The sequence below is a fragment of the Heteronotia binoei genome, chromosome 4 (genome assembly GCF_032191835.1).
Source record: "Heteronotia binoei isolate CCM8104 ecotype False Entrance Well chromosome 4, APGP_CSIRO_Hbin_v1, whole genome shotgun sequence".
Classification (NCBI taxonomy): domain Eukaryota; kingdom Metazoa; phylum Chordata; class Lepidosauria; order Squamata; family Gekkonidae; genus Heteronotia; species Heteronotia binoei.
The window spans coordinates 2,576,649-2,596,811 of NC_083226.1; the positions used below are offsets into that span (position 1 = coordinate 2,576,649).

The 20,163-nt window shown below is 48.1% G+C and overlaps 1 protein-coding gene across 2 annotated transcripts in view; it reads left to right on the forward strand.

Annotated features, from left to right (window-relative positions):
• ADK (adenosine kinase) overlaps positions 1-20,163 on the forward strand; it is a 478,171-nt gene that overhangs the window by 341,675 nt on the left and 116,333 nt on the right. For both annotated transcript variants that reach the window (XM_060236706.1, XM_060236707.1), the window contains exons 8-9: positions 11,922-11,957; positions 16,423-16,537. In XM_060236706.1, the coding sequence (XP_060092689.1) occupies positions 11,922-11,957; positions 16,423-16,537 (151 nt within the window). The remainder of the gene's footprint in view (positions 1-11,921; positions 11,958-16,422; positions 16,538-20,163) is intronic.

Genomic DNA, 20,163 nt, shown 5'->3' on the forward strand with positions numbered 1-20,163 from the left:
CGAATCTCTCTGCTCAAAACCTGAGCTCCCGGTGGAAGCTGGGTTCAGGTAGCCAGCTCGAGGTTGACAGCCTTCTATGCTTCCGAGGTCTGTAAAATGAGTTCCCAGCTTGCTAGAGGGAAAGTGTAGATGGCAAACCACCCCGTAAAAAGTCTGCTGTGAAAACGCTGTGATGCAACATCACCCCAGAGTCTGAAATCTGGTGCTTGCACAGGGGACTACCTTTTTAATATGCTTGTAACCAGAATATTGCCTATCACAGCTTTGATGGAGTCAAACAATAAAACAGATACTTGTGGACAAAGAAAACCTTGACCAAATGTGTCATAAGGGAAAGGGGAAAAGTTGCACTTTGCAGGTGATAATCTGCCTTCCCTCTTGGAATCTCTCTATTAGGGGTAAGGACATTTATCCCTTCCTTCTGGGCTTATAGCACCGACTGATCTATGCTGCCTTATATGTGAAGACCAAAGAAGAAGAAAAGGAGGAAGAGGAGTTGGTTTTTATACCCGCTTTTCTCTGCCTTAAATGGTGTCAAAGCAATTTACAATTCCCTTCCCTTCCTCTCCCCATGACAGGAACCTTGTGAGCAGGTGGGGCTGAGAGAGTGCAGAGAGAACTGTGACTGGCCCAAGGTCACCCAGCAGGTTTCACGTGGAAGAGGAGTGGGGAATCAGACTTGGCTGATCAAACCACTGCACCATGCGGAGTCCAGATTAGAGTCTGCTGCACCACACTGGCCTGGCCCTCTTAGCACTGCCAAGGCTCAAACTTTTATTTAAAAGCTTACAAGCTGTGAATTTTCTTCACACAAAAATATAATTTATACCACAGTTTAATATTATTTCCTGGTTGTAGAAACAGGAGTATATGAACACAAGTAATGGCCACAGTTGAGACATATCGAGGACAGCAGATATCATCCAGAATATGGAACTTGTTGACGTAGTGTGAAATAGAAGTGCTGATGGGCCAACATGCCACACAAAGGACTCTCACACCGGACATCAGCTCTTCATGTCACAGCTCGTGTTCCCTCTAAGCTGCAGAGTCTTGTGAGCAAAAATTCTGCTTTGTGAGTTACTGGTATTACAGTTGTGAGCTCCTGGCATTAAAGTTGTGAGCTCCTGCATAAGTTATTGGGCTCTGGGGTCATCCTTCCTGAGCTAAGACCAAAATGTGTGAGCTGGAGGCTAAAAATGTGTGAGCTGGCTCATGCTAACTCAGCTTAGAGGGAACACTGGTCACAGCATCTCTAGTGAAATATTAATCATTGCAAAAAAGAAATTTTGCCAGGTACGCACACGTCTGAAACCAGTGGCCGTGGAAGTTGGGAACTATTGCCTACCGTGTGGCCACAGGATGGCTGGTCACAGAGGGAAACCGCAGGCTTCTCAAGCTGGAAAGCAAGAAATGTACATGTTTTATGTATCAGTGGACATTAGATGTTACTGGAAGGTGGCAGTGGACAGGAGGGGGCACGAGAAAGTACTATGAGGACACGCATGTGCAATCAGCTCCCCCCCCCCCCCTTTTTGCACAACTAGGCATGTATGTAAGCTGTTTGAATACAAATGAGCAGTTTGTCGAACATGCTGGACAGCTTGGGAGACATACTGTTTGATTGACATTTCTGTTTGAGCATCTTCTGTTGTCTTTCCTGCTTTGCCAAGACCTTGGGATTGAGCGCCTGACTTTCTCTGCTACACCCAGTAGGGATTTTGTATGCAGGGAGGGGTTGTTTTGAGTGCACGGCCCCATCCAGGATTCCTCCATGCCTGGGCAGCCAGAGCAGACCTCTTGCTCTGCCTTCCACATGCAGAAAACGAAGGAGTTGAATGCAGTTCAGCAGAATGAACTTGCAAATCTGTCTGCGAAGGGAAGTCATTTGCATCTGGAGATGAGGTGCAGATAACCGTCTCTGTCCTCCACATCTTAATTCTAAGGCAGAAATAAGTATCCATGTCTAAACATAGCCCATGTCTCCACTGAAGTACCAGCCTCCAGATATCTCTGGATGGACCCTGTACACACTTTAAAAATATTTTTTATGCATAAAAGTCTTTTTTAAAAAAATTGGACCAGCTCATGGTCCAATCGATGATGGAGTGTGCCCCTCAACCAATGGGAGAGCCAGATTTGGCCTCACCACAGGGCTTTTATTATATAGGATTTGTTTGGGACATTCTGTGTCACATTTCCACCCCAATAGGGTTCCCAAGGTGAGTGACAATCAGCACAGCTAATTCTGCTGTTTGATAGGTATTTTACTGATATGAATGCTATAAATGTCACAAGTGGATCCAGAAACTTAGATAAACCTGATGGGTAAACCTGGCAAACACCTTCTGTCCCACAGCATTGTTTGGAAGTAAAATGTTGGCCTAGCGCAAAACATTTATGTGGGCAGTTTCAAAGACGTCCCATGACCTCCTCACAATTGGCTTATTACATTCGTTCTACTTTTGTCTGAGAATATCCAGAAGTGCTGAGAATTTAAGTTCCTCTGCTGTTAACCAGCTGACTTGCATAGACAGAGCAGTAAATGATATGTCTGCTATACAAAAATCGGACATGCAAAATGTCCGGGATTAAAATAATCTGTAAAATTGATCTCAGTGGTCCAATCTGAGAATTTGGCTATCCAGTGAGATTTTTTTTAAATCTCCTTGATGTACCGTATATCCTGCCTTTCTCCCAGCAAAGCACCAATGCAGTTTACATCCCCTCCTCTCACTTCCACATTCCACTTCTACCATTTAATCCTTGCAACAGACAACCTGTGAGGTAGGTTAGGCTGAGAGAGAGAGTTAGGCTGAGGGAGTGGCCCAGCAAGCTTTCATGGCAGAGTGGAGATTCAAACCTGGCTGTCCAAACTTTAACTACTATGCCATGCTGGCTTCCAGACTTTGGGCTGGAGGGTTCCCCATTCAAAGCTCATCCTCTTGTGCTTTCTGGCTATGGTGTTATTCTTTTCTTGTACAAACATGATCTCCACGTGCAAAAGTGCTTGATCATTGCAATGAAGAAAGTGAAGTGCATTTTTTTTTTACTATTCCAGGTGCACAGAGGCAAGGACTACTGTATAAATCAGCCTTGTAGTAGGGGTGTGCAACTTTCGTTTGCTTGTTCCATATGGGTCTATTGGACCCAAAAAATACAACTATTCCTAAATAGTCCCAAATCTCAATATTGATATTGTATTGGGATTTGGTTGAATAGTCAGGAAACCTGAATTCATCTTGCTGCATTAGAAGAAGAAGATGATGATAGTGATGATGATATTGGATTTATACCCCGCCCTCCACTCCAAATCTCAGCGTCTCAGAGCGACTCACAGTCTCCTTTACCTTCCTCCCCCACAACAGACACCCTGTGAGGTGGGTGGGACTGAGAGAACTCTTGCAGCAGTTGCCCTTTCAAGGACAACTCCTATGAGAGCTATAGCTGATCCAAGGCCATTCTAGCAGCTGTAAGTGGAGGAGTGGGGAAATCAAACCTGGTTCTCCCAGAGAAGAGTCTGCACACTTAACCACTACACCAAACTGACTCTCCTATGGAGACATATGCCTTAGGGCATAATGGAGTTCAGAAGTCATTTAAACTTGTTGAGCTGCACCGCATCAGTGGCACAACTCGGAGAGTTCAGAAGGCATTTAAACTTTGTTGAGGTAGTTAAGGGGTTTTTTGGGAGGTATTTATTTGGCTTGGTATATGCTCAGCACATACCCCTGCCTTGTAGTCAGGGAAGAATTTATTTATTACATTCAATTTATATCCCGCCCTCTCCGCAAGCGGACTCAGGGCGGCTCACAAAATCATACAATACAATCAGTCCAATAAAACATGTAAAACCATAATTTACTTATTTCAGTTTTAAAACCATTCTGTGGCGCTGCTTCAGTACAATATAAGCGGTATTGAATTCTCGACTGTGGTCGCCAGCATTCTATAAGATGTCCGGTGGCAGCCCTTTTTCAATCAAACAGCAAAAGCCTGCTTAAACAATTCGGTCTTACAGGCCCTGCGGAACGCAGACAAATCCCGCAGGGCCCTTATGGCTTCTGGAAGAGTGTTCCAAAGTTCTGGTGCTGCCACCGAAAAAGCCCTGGATCTCGTTACACACAGCCTGGCTTCTTTTGGCCCAGGGGCGGACAACACATTTTTTGTCCCTGATCGCAGTGCTCTCTGGGGGATATATGGGGAAAGGCGGTCCCTGACCATAAAGGGCTTTAAAGAAGAAATATTTTCACCCTTTTTTCTGAAATGCTCAGTATATACTGTGTTCTTATACAGAGATTACATCATTGTGGGAAAAACTAAATACAGGAAATCATCATCTCATCTGTTGAGGTCTTGTGGAACCTGGCTTACCCTTCAGATTTGTCCTGCAAGCAGAGCTCCTGGTGCTCACTGAAGGACAGAGCTGAAGGGAAGGGGGGAGAAGTTCACTTTCCTACTGCTGCTTCTCTCACAGTCTGTCATGTCCCTTGCAGTAAGTTTTTTGGCCTTTCAAGATGTTTTTGCCAACAGATGTCCCCAGACTAGTCAGAAATAAGATTCAAGTGTTATGATGAACCGTAGTTGGTTTGTGCATCAGATGATCGTCGGTCTCCTGGCAGGCCTGTAGTGCCCTATAGGGTCGGGGCTTTGAGGTAGTTAAGGGGTTTTGGGGGGGTGTTTATTGGCCTCGGCTCTCCCCTCCCCCGATCACCTCAGCACATGAAGCAGGTAGCAGCACTGGCAAGCTCTCCCCTGAAGCATTCTGAGCAGAGTTGGGTGGGTGGGCAGATTCCGAAAGTTGGGTGGGCAGCCAGCCCCACCCACTGCTCCCAGCAGCCCTTAGTCCAGCCATGAAGAGCTGGAGGCTCCATGTGCTGCCTTGTTTTCCACCACCATGAGCCTGAATGGTAAGTTCTTCAGTGGGTGGGAGGAAGGAAAGGCCCCTGGATTGCACAGGCTGCAAGGGCAACTAGAGTCCTTCCGGTGTGGGGAGGGAGGGAGGCGGCCAGGACATGTCTTCCCCAGCCAGTGTGTGCAAGCCGCGTGCGTTCCCTGCTGCTCCCGGTTGGGGAAGGGCATAGGAAAGCGGTGAGGGAGAGGGGTGGCCCCAGCCTCTGCAGCTTCTTGTCTCACCTCCATGGCCTCCCTTCCTACAGCCCCCCTATGGCCCCCTCCCCCTGTGACTCTTAGCTACGAGACTGTTAACAAGGCACAGAAAGCAAATTGTACGGTGTGCAGATAAACTGTGGTGCATGCTCTAGCATCCTAGGAATTTCAGGTGCAGCTGTCTCACCCACCTCCTTCCGAAATTCCAGATGCCACCCCTGGGCATAGGTCACTTGCCATTGGTCAGCCACCCCACAGCAGTGGAATGGGGAAGATAAATGGTTGCTTGTTTGAGACCTGCGCTTGACATGACAAGTTTAAATAGTTGGTTTTATTTTGTGGGTTTTATGTATTTTATAAAAGCCCTTTGGTGCAGAGTGGTAAAGCTGCAGTACTGCTCCCTGCTTGAGTTTGATCCCAGCAGAAGCTGGTTCAGGTAGCCGTCTCGGCCTTCCTTCCTTCTGAGGTGGGTAAAAGGAGTCCCCAGCTTGCTGAGGGGAAAGTGTAGAGGACTGGGGAAGGCAATGGCAAACCACCCCCTAAAAAGATCCCGGAAACAACGGGTGCTTGCACAGGGGACCTTTCCTTTTCATGTTGTATGTTTTATTGTATTTGTGTTGGAGGCCACCTTGAGGGTCTTGCAAGGTGGAAAACCAGCTAATAAATTTAAATCAATACATGGCGGGTGCCAGCCACATTCCAGCTTCATCAGCAACTGTGTTTAGCAGCTTCTGTGCCATGCTGCTCATGCCCTTGCCAGCCACTTCCCTGTGTGGCCCAAGCGGTTTCGTGTTCTGAAACAAGCAGGGCTTCTGCTTCACATATAACCTTACTGCAGCTAGATTTGAGTCCAGTAACACCTTGGAGACCAGATTTTGAGTCCAGTGGCACCTTGAAGACCAACAAAAGTTCATTCATTAGAAGCCAATAAGAATTTTGTGGGATGCGCTTTTGGGGAGGGATGGCGGCTCAGTGGTGGAGCATCTGCTTGGTAAGCAGAAGGTCCCAGGTTCAGTCCCCGGCATCTCCAACTAAAAAGGGTCCAGGCAAAGAGGCATGAAAAACCTCATCTGGAGACCCTGGAGAGCCGCTGCCGTTCTGAGTAGACAAGACTGACTTTGATGGATCGAGGGGGGTCTGATTCATGATGAAGCTGATAAGGCAGCTTCATAGGTTCATGGGGAGGAACGGTGGCTCAGTGGTAGAGCATCTGCTTGGTAAGCAGAAGGTCCCAGGTTTAATTCCTGCCATCTCCAACTAAAAAGGGTTCTGGCAAATAGGCATGAAAAACCTCAGCTTGAGACCCTGGAGAGCCACTTCCAGTCTGAGTGGACAAGACTGACTTTGATGGACCGAAGAGGGTCTGATTCAGTAGAAGGCAGCTTCATAGGTTCATGAGAGTCCGAGTTCCCTTCCTCAGATACCAGGAAGGACTGCTCTTGAAAGCTTCAACCCCAAGAATCTCTAAAGTGCATCTGGTCTGGGAAGCCTCTGGCAATAAAATCCCCACAAAAGTGCAAGTGGTTTCCAGTCAACAAAGAAAAGCCCTTCATGATGGCAGGTACTAACGAAAGGTACTTTTTTATTGCTATCCCTTTAGTTTATCTCTTGGTTCTTGTGTCAGTTGCCTGGGTGTCATTGTGCTAAAGTGTGAGGGTGTGAGTGAACATCATCAGGCACTGGCATAATTCTGTCTGCACACATGCTACTCCTCGCAATGTGAATTTTCACATGCTTATCATAACTCGCTTCCTTCCAACTTTTCAGCACATGCTAATGTTCTGTATTGCTGCAGTAGTGACATTTCCAGTGCCGGGGCCTGCAATTTGAAGTGCGAAAGATAATAAATTCAGCATCGAAATCTGAAGGGCTTCGTGCAAAGATGGCTCTTGCAAACATCTCCCATCACAGAACAGGCTGGAACAGCTGTGGCATGAAAGCAGGGAGCTAAATCCACGCTGCTGCTTCCGTTGGGCAGGAAGAGGGAAGAAATAATCAGTATCCAGAGGGGGAACTGCTGTGAAAATCCAGCTGCTCTGAAAAAGGCTGCTGTCTTGTCACTTGCCGTGCCTGAATGGGAAGGCTGCGTTCTCCTGGGAGCTGTCAGGCTTCTGTGAAGGCTGTTTATTTCTTTAATCCCTCTTCCTTTGTGATGCCCGATGACGGATAGAAACAGAAAGCCTTTAATATAGAGATCATCGTCCTTATTATCACCTGCGCTGGGGAGCGCCCGGCTTGGCGGCTGTTACCCGAGCGGTCGCCATATGTTCCTGCCTCTTGAAGGTTGGGCTCTAACCTGCCCACTTTGCTACATCTGCGAAGCCCCGAGTGAGGAGCGTTTGGGGGGTAGGCCCAGATGGGCAGCTGCCCGTCTTGCTCTCCCTGCACTGATTGCAAGCTGACCCTGCAGGACCCCTCGGGCTTTGAACTTCCCGGGCTATTTGAGACCTGCTGAACACCATTATCAGCACCAGTCGTGGCAGGATCTGGCAGAAGGTGTCAGTCCGGGCTCGGCATTGTAAGAATCATGAACCAAACAGGCTTCTTCGCTGGTGAGCAGAGTGATCAAAACCACAGAGGTCAGAACAGGAAGAGGCAGGAACTCTGAGCAGGGCGCAGCGGCTGTCCGGTGTTCGGTGGCAGGCAGGAAAGTTCTTGAAACGTGGGATGTGTCCAGATTGAGAGATTTAAAGTAAGGAAGATAAATCTCATGGTAGAATCACTGCTCTTGGAACTGTTTTATTTATTTATGTATTTATTATCCTTTTTAATCTTTCTAAAGAGCCCCGTAGCGCAGAGTGGTAAAGCTGCAGTACTGCAGTCAAAACTCTCTGCTCATGACCTGAGTTTGATCCTGGCGGAAGCTGGGTTCAAGTAACCGGCTCAAGCCTTCCATCCTTCTGAGGTCAGTCAAATGAGTCCCCAGCTTGCTGGGGGGGGAAGGCAATGGCAAACCACCCCGTAAAAAGTCTGCTGTGAAAACATCATGATGCAACGTCACTCCCGAGTTGGAAACGACTGGTGCTTGCGCAGGGGACTACCTTTTAAAAATCTTTCTATCATGCCTTTCTGTGCTTTCAGGTTCCTAAGGCCACTTAAATTCATATTAAATAGATCCAGGTGGGTTGCTGTGTTGGTCTGAAGCAGCAGAACAAACTCTGAGTTCAAGGGCAGCTTGAAGACCAAAAAAATTGGCTGACGGAGGAGCATATGCATCTTTGCGCCATGTTATGCACAAAGCAACCCCGTGGGTCCAAAGGGTCTGTCATTACTTCCATTGGAATCACTTGCCCTGCACAGATGAAGGGAGCAGGTCATATCCAAGCATCCTTGCCATGCTGTAATGTCCTGCTGCAGCAAGGTTTTTAAAATGTTTCAATGTTGTCACCCTAAACGGGGATTATAAATGTTTTCTGGCTCCAATAAGGTGGTATTTAATTCGTGTTCTGTAGTCTGTGGATTTCATTACTCCCCCCTCCCCTTTCCTTTATTGCATTATCTCTGTCCCATTTCCACCTAAGCCCTTCTGGACTGGATAGCGGTTTGTTCTAAGTGCGCATTGAAGACTCGCGTGAGGCTCCTCCCCTCTCCGCGGAGACCCGGCTTTGTTAATTGCAAGCTGCTCTGAGAACACACCGCATGATACCTTTGAACTGTACACCCTGTGCCTTGACAGCTGGGCTAGCAAAGGCCACTGACCCCCCCCCCCCCATGTACAAGGGGGGGAGGAATCTTTTGTTAGCAAATTGTCAACGTGGCTAACCTCGCTGACACCCAATTGTTCACTCCGTGCTTGGGGTTTTCTGGCAACCTTTGCTCAAGCTAACCTGCTGTAACCTTCTGCTTCTCCAGTGATCAGCCCGAGGAAATGTGCTTTTAACAGCTTATCGGGTTTGATTAATTTCAGCTTCCTCCTGGAATACTTGCTTTCCCTTCGGAGGGTTAGACCATCCACAAGACAGCAGTCCCCAGCATGGTTCTTTAAAAAGTAAAGCTGTTCTAGAAATGCGTGTGCATTACATGCATCTTTAAGTCGTTCAGGGCACAATTCGTTTTTTGCAGCATGCCCTGCTACGAGAGCATTATTTATTTTATTTGATTAATTGGATTTGTAGCCACATTTCATGCCAAGGCCCTGTGCAGATTACAAAACACAGCAATCAGACAGCAACAAAATGATGCAGTGGGCAAGGATTGCAGAGTTAGAAGACAAGACTGTCATGGCTCACAGTGACACAGGAGAACTTCTCGGCAGAGAGACGCTTGGAGCATCCATACCTGATCCCCTCGTCTGATGAAGTATGCTTAGAGAGCATACGAAAGCTGACGTTCTCAGTAAAACTTGGTTGATCTTAAAGGTGCAACTTGACAAAGCAGCTTTGTTCAGCTGCTTCAGACCAACACGACTGCCTTCTTGGATCTATCTTGGGGCATCAGTTCAGTCTGTAGCTTCCATACTGTGACTGTCCAGACTTTCAGAATATTCCTTTGCAGAATTGAGTTGTAAAGAAGGGAGGGTAACAGGGAAACAATGCACAACATCATGAAATCACCATCCACTAGAAATCAATATGCAATTAATGGTAACATTTATGCAATTAATTGGTAGCACTTCCTTATTCAATTTAAGAATGGATAACTCCAGATGACTAACATATATGTACAATTTAAAATGTGTTTAATTGTTTAAAAACACATTTAAACAATACAATACCTAAAACAAATACATATAAGCAATATATAAACCAAATATCATATAGTAAATTACCTTCGTAATAAAGCTTTTATTTGTACTGTTGAGTATCAACATTATTCCTCCATTTCCAGCCACCCACCCCTCATATGTGGTTCTGTTTAAAAACAAAAAGCTTAATTGAAGTCATTTGTATGTAATATAAATAAGAAATAAGTGATAAGCGCATTCTAATGGTCCAGTGCTGTTTGTGCTCCTTGAGGAGTTGAATTGCTTGAAGCTGCGATTAAGCCATCAGAATAGCATCAGGAGTCTTCTGATTAAAGCCGTCAGCGGTTGACCGCGTTTGTTGTGTTGTGTGTGTGTGTGTGTTTAATGAAATGTGATCAGGATCCTTTATGTGAAATAGATGAGAAATGGCTTTCAGAATGCCTCAACCTAAGCGCCAGATATAACCCTTGAAAAATGGCAGGGTGGTGTTTAAGAATGAAGGTTAAAGTCAAGAAATCAAAATTGTGTCATGAGGTCATCTGAGCCAGTATATAGAACCTTTGGGAAGGCTGAAGCTGCATCCCTGTATGCGGGGCTCTTTCTCTAGCAGGAGCTCCTCTGCATATTGGGCCACATGTCCCTGATGTAGCCATTTCTCCAGGAGCTTACAGGGCTCTTCGTACAGGGCCTACGGTAAGCTCCAGGAGGATTGGCTACATCAGGGGGTGTGACCTAATATGCAAAGGAGTTCCTGCTACAAAAAAAGCCCTGCCTGTGTGGAGTTTCTTCCTCTTCCCTTTGAAACGAGGGATTAGCCAGCCAGGTGAAGTCTTTATTGTATGAGCTCCTTTGCTCGGGGAGAGGGAGAGAAATCACAGCATGATGGTAATGATAATGACGACGGTGATGATTTAGAAAATGTGAACCCCACCCTCCTGCCCTTATCCAGGCCATCAACTAGCTAACAGGTTAAAAACCATTCAAACAAATATACATACAGCACAATAAAATACATGTACACTGAAAAATTAACCTATCGGGCAGAAAGGAGGGGTTATTGAGAGAACACCAGACAAAATGAAGAAGTCTTCAGGTGCTCGCTGAAGATGGCGATGAGTCTCCCTGGGGTTGGGGGGGGGAGAGTCCAATTGGTGCCACAACTGAGAAGGCCCTGTCCTAGGTTGCCACCTGCCAACTTTCAGAAGGCTCAGGGCACCCAAGCCAGGTGATGTCATAAGACTGGGCACATGATCCTAAACCAGGGGTGTCAAACTCATTTGTTATGAAGGCCAGATCTGACATAAATGAGACTTTGTCAGGTCAGAACATGTTGAGTCAGGCCATGTATGTATCTATTTAAGATTAGGTAGCAGAGATATAAACTATAAAGGACACAAACACAATTAAAGATTTTTTTAAAAAATGCTTAAAACAGCACTTGGTCTTAAAGGTGCTTTCTTTGTATTTCTCCCATGGGATCCAGGGAAGTGGGCAAATGAAACTCTCTTTCCTTCCTTCCCCAGGGGACCAGGAGGGGGAGGAGCCTCAACCAATGAAGAAAAATGAGGTTTTGCTCTGTACCTCCTGTGCGATTGAGCAAGCCTTGCAAAACAAGCTGTGATGCAGAAGAAAGCGAGAGAGAGGGAGAAGGAAGCAGATGACAGCCAGTTGCTCAGAGGCCTAATTCGGCCCCCGGGCTGCATGTTTGACACCCCTGTCCTAAACCTTATAGGAGAGAGGCAGAGAACTACTGACCTGGTGGCCGCCTCGTGATGTGTAATAACATGTATTTCCCACATTGCTGCTTTGGGAAGACTAAATGCAGCAGCGAGTGCTCTGGCTTGCCATGCCTTTCTCTCTTAAAGGCCATTAGCCCCCAGTCACTTTGCCAGAGGTGAAGGAAGCCGCTCTTTCCCTTCCTCGGTTTGTGAAGTGTGTTGACACTTTGCTGCTGTCGTCTTGTCTGGGGGAAGGAGCAGCCTTCTTGGCGCGAGGAGCGGAGCAGCCGCACATGGCCATATTGAGATAATTACGGGAACAGAGCCTGCCTGAATGAGCCCCCCAACGTGTTATTTCTTTATTATCTGGTGCTTTATAATTAACTGTTCCTTTTTTATTAATATTTCAGGAGGCTGCCACGTTTGCTCGAGAGCAAGGCTTTGAGGTGAGTTCACCCACGTTGCACGCTGAACAGATTCTGAAGGATTTCTCTCTCTCCCCCCCCCCCCCACTCGCTGATAATGAAGTTCTTTTGGACAGTGATTGATGTGCTATTATACTCTCCAAGCCTCACCGCAGTTGCCATGGAAACCTGGCAGTCGTCAGGGCGTCTTTGTTCTGCCAGCTCAGTGTTATGACGCACTCGGCTAGGTCTGCACCCAACATCGCCTACAGATGTTATTTATTGAATTTTGAAAAGCCTCTTGGGAAGCTGAGAGGCTGGGCACGGCTTCAAGCTGCTGCTGCAGATACGGGACCTGCCAGCCGGTTCTGTTCAAAAGCCGCCTCATTAGCTGAATTACGCTCCATCAGGATCTGCTCCGAAAGCAGCAGCGGAGCAAGCGGGGGGGGGGGGGGAGCTGAAATATAACACCGTTTTAAATAACAAACTCTGCCACATGCGGATTATCGTTATGCAAATGATTTTTTTTTCACCAAGGTTGTGTGTAGAATTGTTGAGAGGTGATTAATGTAAGCCCTGCCTTTTTTTCACACATGGCCTCTTCTTTGGAAGGAGCGGGATGTGCTTTTGTTAACGCTCTCAAGTGGAGTTTCCCATCTGGGGTTGAATAAATGTTCTGTCTCCTAACAAACAGTCAGACGTGCACACACACACACACACAGTCTCCATCTTTTGTTGAGCCAGTTAACTGCATCTTTCTTTCTTTAAGAGGTTCTGGTCTTGACTTTAGAATGTTGCTGCCTGAACGTCAGAGCTTCTCAGAAATTAACAAGAGTGCTAGATAGATCTGAATAACGGGATCACAACAATGGGCAGCTGTCTGCATCCAGTTGGCACTCAAGTGGGGAATGTGACAAGCAGCGCCTCTGGGCTGTAGCAGGACAGCGTGGGAGGGAACCTGCCTCCCCTGTCCCTTGGCACCTGCCTGCCTCTCTCCTTTGAGGTTCTGCTCCCGGGGCAAATGTGCTGGGCCTTGGGCTGCTCACTTCCTGTTGGCCTTGAGCAGGGATTTTTTGGCAGCAGGAACTCCTTTGCATATTAGGGCACACTCCTCTAGGAGCTTCCAGGGCTCTTTGTACAGGCCTACTATAAGCTCCAGAAGGATTGGCTATATCAAGGAAGCATGGCCTAATATGCAAAGGAGTTCCTGCTACAAAAAAAAGCAGACACACACCACTCAGCTCAGAGAGCAGACACTCATCTGGGACTTGGGTTTGAGTATGGACAAAAGTACAAGGGGGGGGGGAGATGCACCTCCCCCCCGCTGCTGTGCTGCTTCTTTGAAAATTGGGCTGGTTCAGGATCACTCATGAGCAATGTTCCCTCTAAGCTGCAGGGTCTTGTGAGCAAAAATTCTACTTTGTGACCTACTAGTATTAAAGTTGTGAGCTACTGCATAAATCATTGTGCTCTGGGGGTCATCCTTCCTGAGCTAAGACAAAAATGTGTGAGCTGAAGGCTAAAAATCTGTGAGCTAGCTCACACTAACTCAGCTTAGAGGGAACACTAAGCAGACGTGTCTGCACCATTGGTCTATAAGTGTTAAAAACTATTTCATTTCATGTGCTGTATGTTATGCTGAGTCCCTTTACCAGCACTTCTTCATGATTTTAAAAACTGTTTTCATCTCAGCGGACTCTGCTGTTAGGATAAAAAGACTTGGCTTTTTTAAATCCATCAATGCATCATTACAGATCTTGCACATTTTACTTAGAGCAAAGCACAGAGAATCGAACAAGAAAGAAGGGACGTGGGGTGGAAGAAGCCACATCAATTTTGATGTTTTTATTCCAGAGCTAAAAACCTGGGATGTGCCAGATTTAAATTCACCCTGAGTGACACAATGCTTTGGCTAGTGTCTGCTCATCACCTTTGTACTAACCTTTCCATTAGCACTTTCTTAAGAGATTCTGGCACCATTTCTGCTGAGCATCCTAAATCTGCCACATCTGATTGCAGTGCACTGGTAAACACCTCCGCAATTGTGCTCTTAGCCCATATGGCCCCTTTCGGTTGGCAGAAAGGGATCTATTGAATCTGCCAGCAGTGATGAGTGTGACAGTTGATAGGTGTGCACTGAGAGTTAGCCACACACCAAAAACAGGAAACCAATGACCAAGGTGAGTTGTTTGACAAAAAAGAATTAAAAATCATAGAAGGACAAAGGTAGAAAGAGTGTGCAGTTGAATGCTACCGGAGGACAGTATGAGAGGGGTTTTGAGCATTCTATGCAGGCAGATGTTGCAGTCTTGGTCTTACAGTATATGGTGAGTAGCAACTGAGTATCCCTGACCTCGAGGCCCCAGGCTAGAAAGGTCTTCTCAGATCTTGGAAGCTTAAGCAGGGTCAGCCCTGGTTGGTACTTGGATAGGAGAAAATCAAGGAAGTTCAGGGTTGTTACTGGGCCTTGAATTCAGCAGGAGCTCACAGGAGCACAGGCCCTGAACCTTTCTGAGGGTTCCCCCTCCTCCTACCTACCTACCTACCTACCTTGTCCACTGAATAGCAGGTGCACCTGCATCACAATCCCTGGATTAGGAGAGCGGGCAGTCAGCCAGTCACCAGGGGCTTTGCCACACCCCCAGCAGCCATCATTAACCCCTGGAGAAGCCTGCACCACCCTTTCTCCACTTCTTATGGGATTTTGGGTGGCGGGTGGCTTGCTGGCCTTTTGACTGTCGAGGCGGGGTGGCCAAGGAGAGCCCCAAGGGAGCGAGGCCTGCTTGGGCTGGCTGGACCTCATTCACAACAGGGCAGAACTCTTCCCCTGAGAAGAACCTCAGAAGAGCTCTGCTGGATCAGACCAGTGAGGGTCCATCTAGTCCAGCCTCCTGTCTCAAACAGTGGCCAGCCAGTTCCCCTGGAGGGCCAAAAACAGGGCATAGAGGCCGAGGCCTTCCCCTGAGAAGAACCTCAGAAGAGCCCTGCTGGATCAGACCAGTGAGGGTCCATCTAGTCCAGCCCTCTGTCTCACATAAGGCCAGCCAGTTCCTCTGGAGGGCCAAAAACAGGGCAGAGAGGCCGATGTCTTCCCCTGAGAAGAACATCAGAAGATCCCTGCTGGATCAGACCAGTGAGGGTCCATCTAGTCCAGCCTCCCATCTCACACAGCGGCCAGCCAGATCCTCTGGAGGGCCAACAACAGGGCAGAGAGGCCGATGTCTTCCCCTGAGAAGAACATCAGAAGATCCCTGCTGGATCAGACCAGTGAGAGTCCATCTAGTCCAGCCTCCCATCTCACACAGCGGCCAGCCAGATCCTCTGGAGGGCCAACAACAGGGCAGAGAGGCCGAGGCCTTCCCCTGATGTTGCTTCCAGTACCAGGATTCAGAGGTTGGCTGCCTCTGAGCATGAAGAAGGTTCATCACCATGGCTAGTAGCTTCTGAAAGGCCTATCCTCCATGAACCTATCAGTTCTTTTAAAGCTGACTGTGCCTACATCCTCTGGCAGAAAATTCCATATTTTGTTGTCCTTCCTGTATCTACTGCCCATTAGCTTCATTGGATGCCGTTGAGTTCTAATCTTTTGGGAGAGGGAGAAGAAGTTCTCATTGTCGACTCTCACTCTGTTCAGATAGTGAGGTTAGACATTTGCAATAATGCGCTAACATGCATGCCATGCCATTCGGCCAAGTGAAATGCGTTCTTGCAGGCAGCCTAAGGAATTGTACCGAGACTTAACACAGAGGAAAGCGGCCAACTTCTGCTCAGTGGAGTAGGCAGGGTTGTCGGGTTCTTCGGGGTGAGGGCCTTGGGAGGGGCTGGGCTGCTGCTCTAGGACATAGGAAGGAGAGGTGCACCTCAGGCCAGGCAGTCGGGGGCGGGGGGGGTTAACGTCAACCAAGTCCTGCTGACCTGCCCCGGCTCTCGCTGTCCCTCGGCCCTCCCTCTCTGAACTGCCTGGTCCGACAGCACCGAGCTCTTCCTCTCTGGCTCACCTCTTTCCCTTCCCTAAAACCTGCCCCTCCTAAGCTGCCTTCTGCTCCCAGCTTGGTTCCCTCAGCTCTATGGAGGCCAGGTGTGCGATCGTGGCCCTTGTCCTTGTACCCACAGAGGGCTGGCCCATCTCCACCTGTCAGTCGGCCCAAAGCGTGGTGCTGGAATTGGGAGTGGGGCTGGTCGGAGTGTCCTCTGATTGCTTGTCGTCCTCCTCGGCCGTTGTTGGGGTTGGGAGGAAGAGGGACAGGCATGAGCCACAGGGCTTGTCGCCCGGACAAGGATACATAGCAGGAATTTTAAAACTCCTATATAGAACACGTTAGTCACTCCCTAGTTGTATTCACACAGTGTTAGCTGTCCTCCTCTGAACAATTTTGCAGTTCTAATATACCATTGCCTGAAAACAGAGGTCTACTTTCATCACTTGCTAAGCAAAAATGATTCTGTAATCATGCTTGATGTCCTTTGTACTGCTTACGAGAATTATTTTTCTCTCTTCTTTTACCAGACCGAAGACATCAGAGAGATTGCCCGGAAGGCACAAGCCCTGCCAAAAGTGAACCAGAAAAGGCAGCGAATTGTCGTCTTCACCCAAGGGAAGGATGATACTATCATGGCCACAGGTACGTCTTTTTTCTAGAATGGATTGCAAGAGACAGGAGGTCATAATAGCACTCCGCTCGGCATTTATTTCAGCAGATGATTTAAAAATGAAAGTGTAAAGAATGATGTGCCCATGCACAGATGTGTGTGTGAGGGGGGATGCGCTCAAGGTGCCTGTTTTCAAATACCTGAATGGGCTGGTTCCATGCGCACTCCCCCCTCCCCGCAACAGTGAGTGCCCCCTTCCAGCAAAAGAGAGGTCAGGTCTCCTATCCTTGAAGCACATTCTAGTTGGAACCCACCCAGTTAGGGGTCCTCCTGGAGACACGAGGAAGAGCCTCTGCTTGGCATGCAGAAGGCCTCAGGTTGAGTCCCGGTATCTCCAGTTAAAAGGATCTGGCAGGAGGTGATGGGAAAGACCTCTCAGCCTGAGACGGAGTAACAGTAAAGATTTTCTCAAGGTCGTTGTGGGGCTTCGTTTTCTGGGTGCTCGGGAGGAACATTTGAGCCTGAGGCTTCAGTCCTGTGACCGCGCTGACCCAGTAGCTTTGCAAGTTCTTTAGACCTCTGCCTTCAGAACTCTCTGAGGATAACGGATACAGATTATCAGCCAGAATGATTTTATCGAGTCGAGGGTCAGATTAATGGTGCGTTCACACTACACTAGAGAATACATTTTACATCCAGATTTTACTGTGTAAGAACAGAAAAAATCTGGATGTATTTAGTGTCGTGTGAATGCACCATAAGTGTCAGACCAGGTTCAAATCCCCATTCCACCCTGGAATGGAATGCATGGGATAATGCATGGGATGGAGAAAATAGAGAAAGAAGTACTTTTCTCCCTTTCTCACAATACAAGAACTCGTGGGCATTCGATGAAATTGCTGAAGCTGGAAGCTTGCGAGGTGATTTGGGGCCAGTCAGCCCACCATCTCTGCTACCTAATCTTAAATAGATACAGCCAGTTCCTCTGGAGGGCCAACAACAGGGCAGAGAGGCCGATGTCTTCCCCTGAGAAGAACATCAGAAGAGCCCTGCTGGATCAGACCAGTGAGGGTCCATCTAGTCCAGCCTCCCATCTCACACAGCGGCCAGCCAGATCCTCTGGAGGGCCAACAACAGGGCAGAGAGGCCGAGGCCTTCCCCTGATGTTGCTTCCAGTACCAGGATTCAGAGGTTGGCTGCCTCTGAGCATGAAGAATGTTCATCACCATGGCTAGTAGCTTCTGAAAGGCCTATCCTCCATGAACCTGTCAGTTCTTTTAAAGCTGACTGTGCCTATAACAATCACTACATCCTCTGGCAGAAAATTCCATATTTTGTTGTCCTTCCTGTATCTACTGCCCATTAGCTTCATTGGATGCCGTTGAGTTCTAATCTTTTGGGAGAGGGAGAAGAAGTTCTCATTGTCGACTCTCACTCTGTTCAAATCACTACACCAAACTGGCTCTCAAGACTGGGGTGGGGGGGGAGGGGTGGTAGTTCAGTGGCAGAGCCCCTGCTTTGTATCCCAAAGGTCTCCAGAGGCTGTCCAGAGCACTGCTCTAGCAGCAGTGGAAAAGTCTCTGCTGGAGATCCTGGATAACTTCTGCCCTCCCCCCCCCCCCGAAGGGGGCAGTGCTGCCTAGTGGGACCAGCTGTCTGGCCTGGTTTAAGGCAGCTTCATATTTCCATACCCGGAAGTGTAGCTTTTCACTCATTTTAATTGTACTAAAGGATACAGTCCAGTGATGCCAAAAACCCACTTGCTTTGTTTAAGAAATCACATGTGTTTCACAGATGCAGCATCGCAAACTTCCTTCCACCTCTTGGTTCCAGGAAAGAATTTTTTTGTTTTTGTTTTCCAGCTCAGTGGCATATGTATATTACAGGCAGCTTCTTACAAGGCAAATTGAAAATACTGATTTAATTAGTTTTTATTCTGATTTTTATGTCTTGCGTTTTTATCTGCTTAAATTATCTTTGCCACAGACAAGAATGTGCTCTGCTGCAGCTGCTGAATCAGTGTAATTCTTTTAAGTGTTCAGTGACAACAGGGAAATAAAATCCAATATACTGCAAATGGATATTTTGGGGGGAGGGTGTAAAGCTGAAACTCCCACGTTCCACTTTCCCCAGGTGGCAGCTTTTCTGTTCTCAGAGGAGCAGGAGAAAAAGATGCTCTTGTGCAGTCAAAACAATGATCTGTGATGTACCAGTTTAAGCACTGCAAACATGACTACCTCCCTGTGACAAACTCCTTAATTCTGTCCATCTGTCCTGTTTGATCAAACAGTGGTGTAGCTTGCTGCTCTGTGCAGGAGGGCGAAAGTTTTCATCATTTATTACTGTGCAATGAAGTCTACTGATTTGTGGTTCAATTTCGTATTGTTCCTTTCATGGGATGGGAATTTATACATGTAAAAAGACAGGCTGGAACTCCATGGCAAGAAAGAAAAAAGGAGCAATGTTCCTTCTAAGCTATGGAGTCTTGTGAGCAAATATTCTACTTTGTGAGCTACTGGCATTCAAGTTGTGAGCAAGTGATTTGGCTACTGCATAAATTAGTTTGCTCTGGAGCCATCCTTCTAGAGTTAAGACAAAAAATGTGTGATCCAGAGGCTAAAAAACTGAGCTACCTCACACTAACTCAGCTTAGAGGGAACACTGAAAAGGAGGTCTCAAAGTTTTCAGTGAACTGTGAAATGGATGCAGACCACACTTAAAGCCTGAGTATGTTCCTCCAGGGCCCCGACTTTGAAGGCCCAGACTAGCCCAGACAGATCTCAGAAGTTGTGCAGTATTGGCCCTGCTTAATGCTTGGATGGGAGGCCACTAAGAAAGGCCAGGGAGAGGCAGGCAACGGCAAACCACCTCGGAATGTCTCTTGCCTTTAAAACCCCATGAAAGGTCATCATCAGTTAGCTGAAACTTGATGACATTTTAGACCAGAGGTCCCCAATCCCTGGGCTGCAGACCAGTACCGGTCCGTGGCCTGCTAGCAACCGGGCTGCCAGTCCCTGCTCTCCGGCCCTCCTGCCGCTCCCACTCCCTGCCACCGCCACTTGCCCTTCGCGGTGCCGCAACATGGGGCCGTTCTCCATCCCCCCCCCCCCGCATGACAAGGCTTGGCTTCCCGCCGCCACCTTTCCCTTGTGCAGCACTGTGCTCCACCCCCCCACCCCCATGGAAGCAGAGGAGCAAGGAGGCTCAGAGTCGCCCTGCCCGCTTGAGCCTGGGCTGACTCTCAGCTGTTTGAAGAGCAGGCTGGAGGAGGAGTTTCGCCTAGAAGTGAGGGGAGGGGAGAAGCCTCCTTCAAATCACTTAGAATCAGCCCGGGCCCTGTCTAAGCTGCCCCTCTGATTGCATCGATGGGAGGGGGGCAGTGAGGCTTGGCTCTCCCCGCTTCGACAGGGCCCTGCCAGGCTGATTCTAAGTGATTTGAAGGAGGCTTCTCCCCTCCCCCTCACTTCTAGGAGAAACTCCTCCTCCAGCCTCCTGCTCTTCAAACAACTTGGAATCAGCCTGGCGGAGCCCTGTCGAAGCGGGTAGGGCCAACTCCGAGCCTCGTTGCAGGAGCACGGGAGGGGAGTGGAGCACAGTGCGGTGCTGGGGAGGAAAGGGGAAGGGGCGAGCCATGGCGGCAGCGGCAAAATCGGTCCCT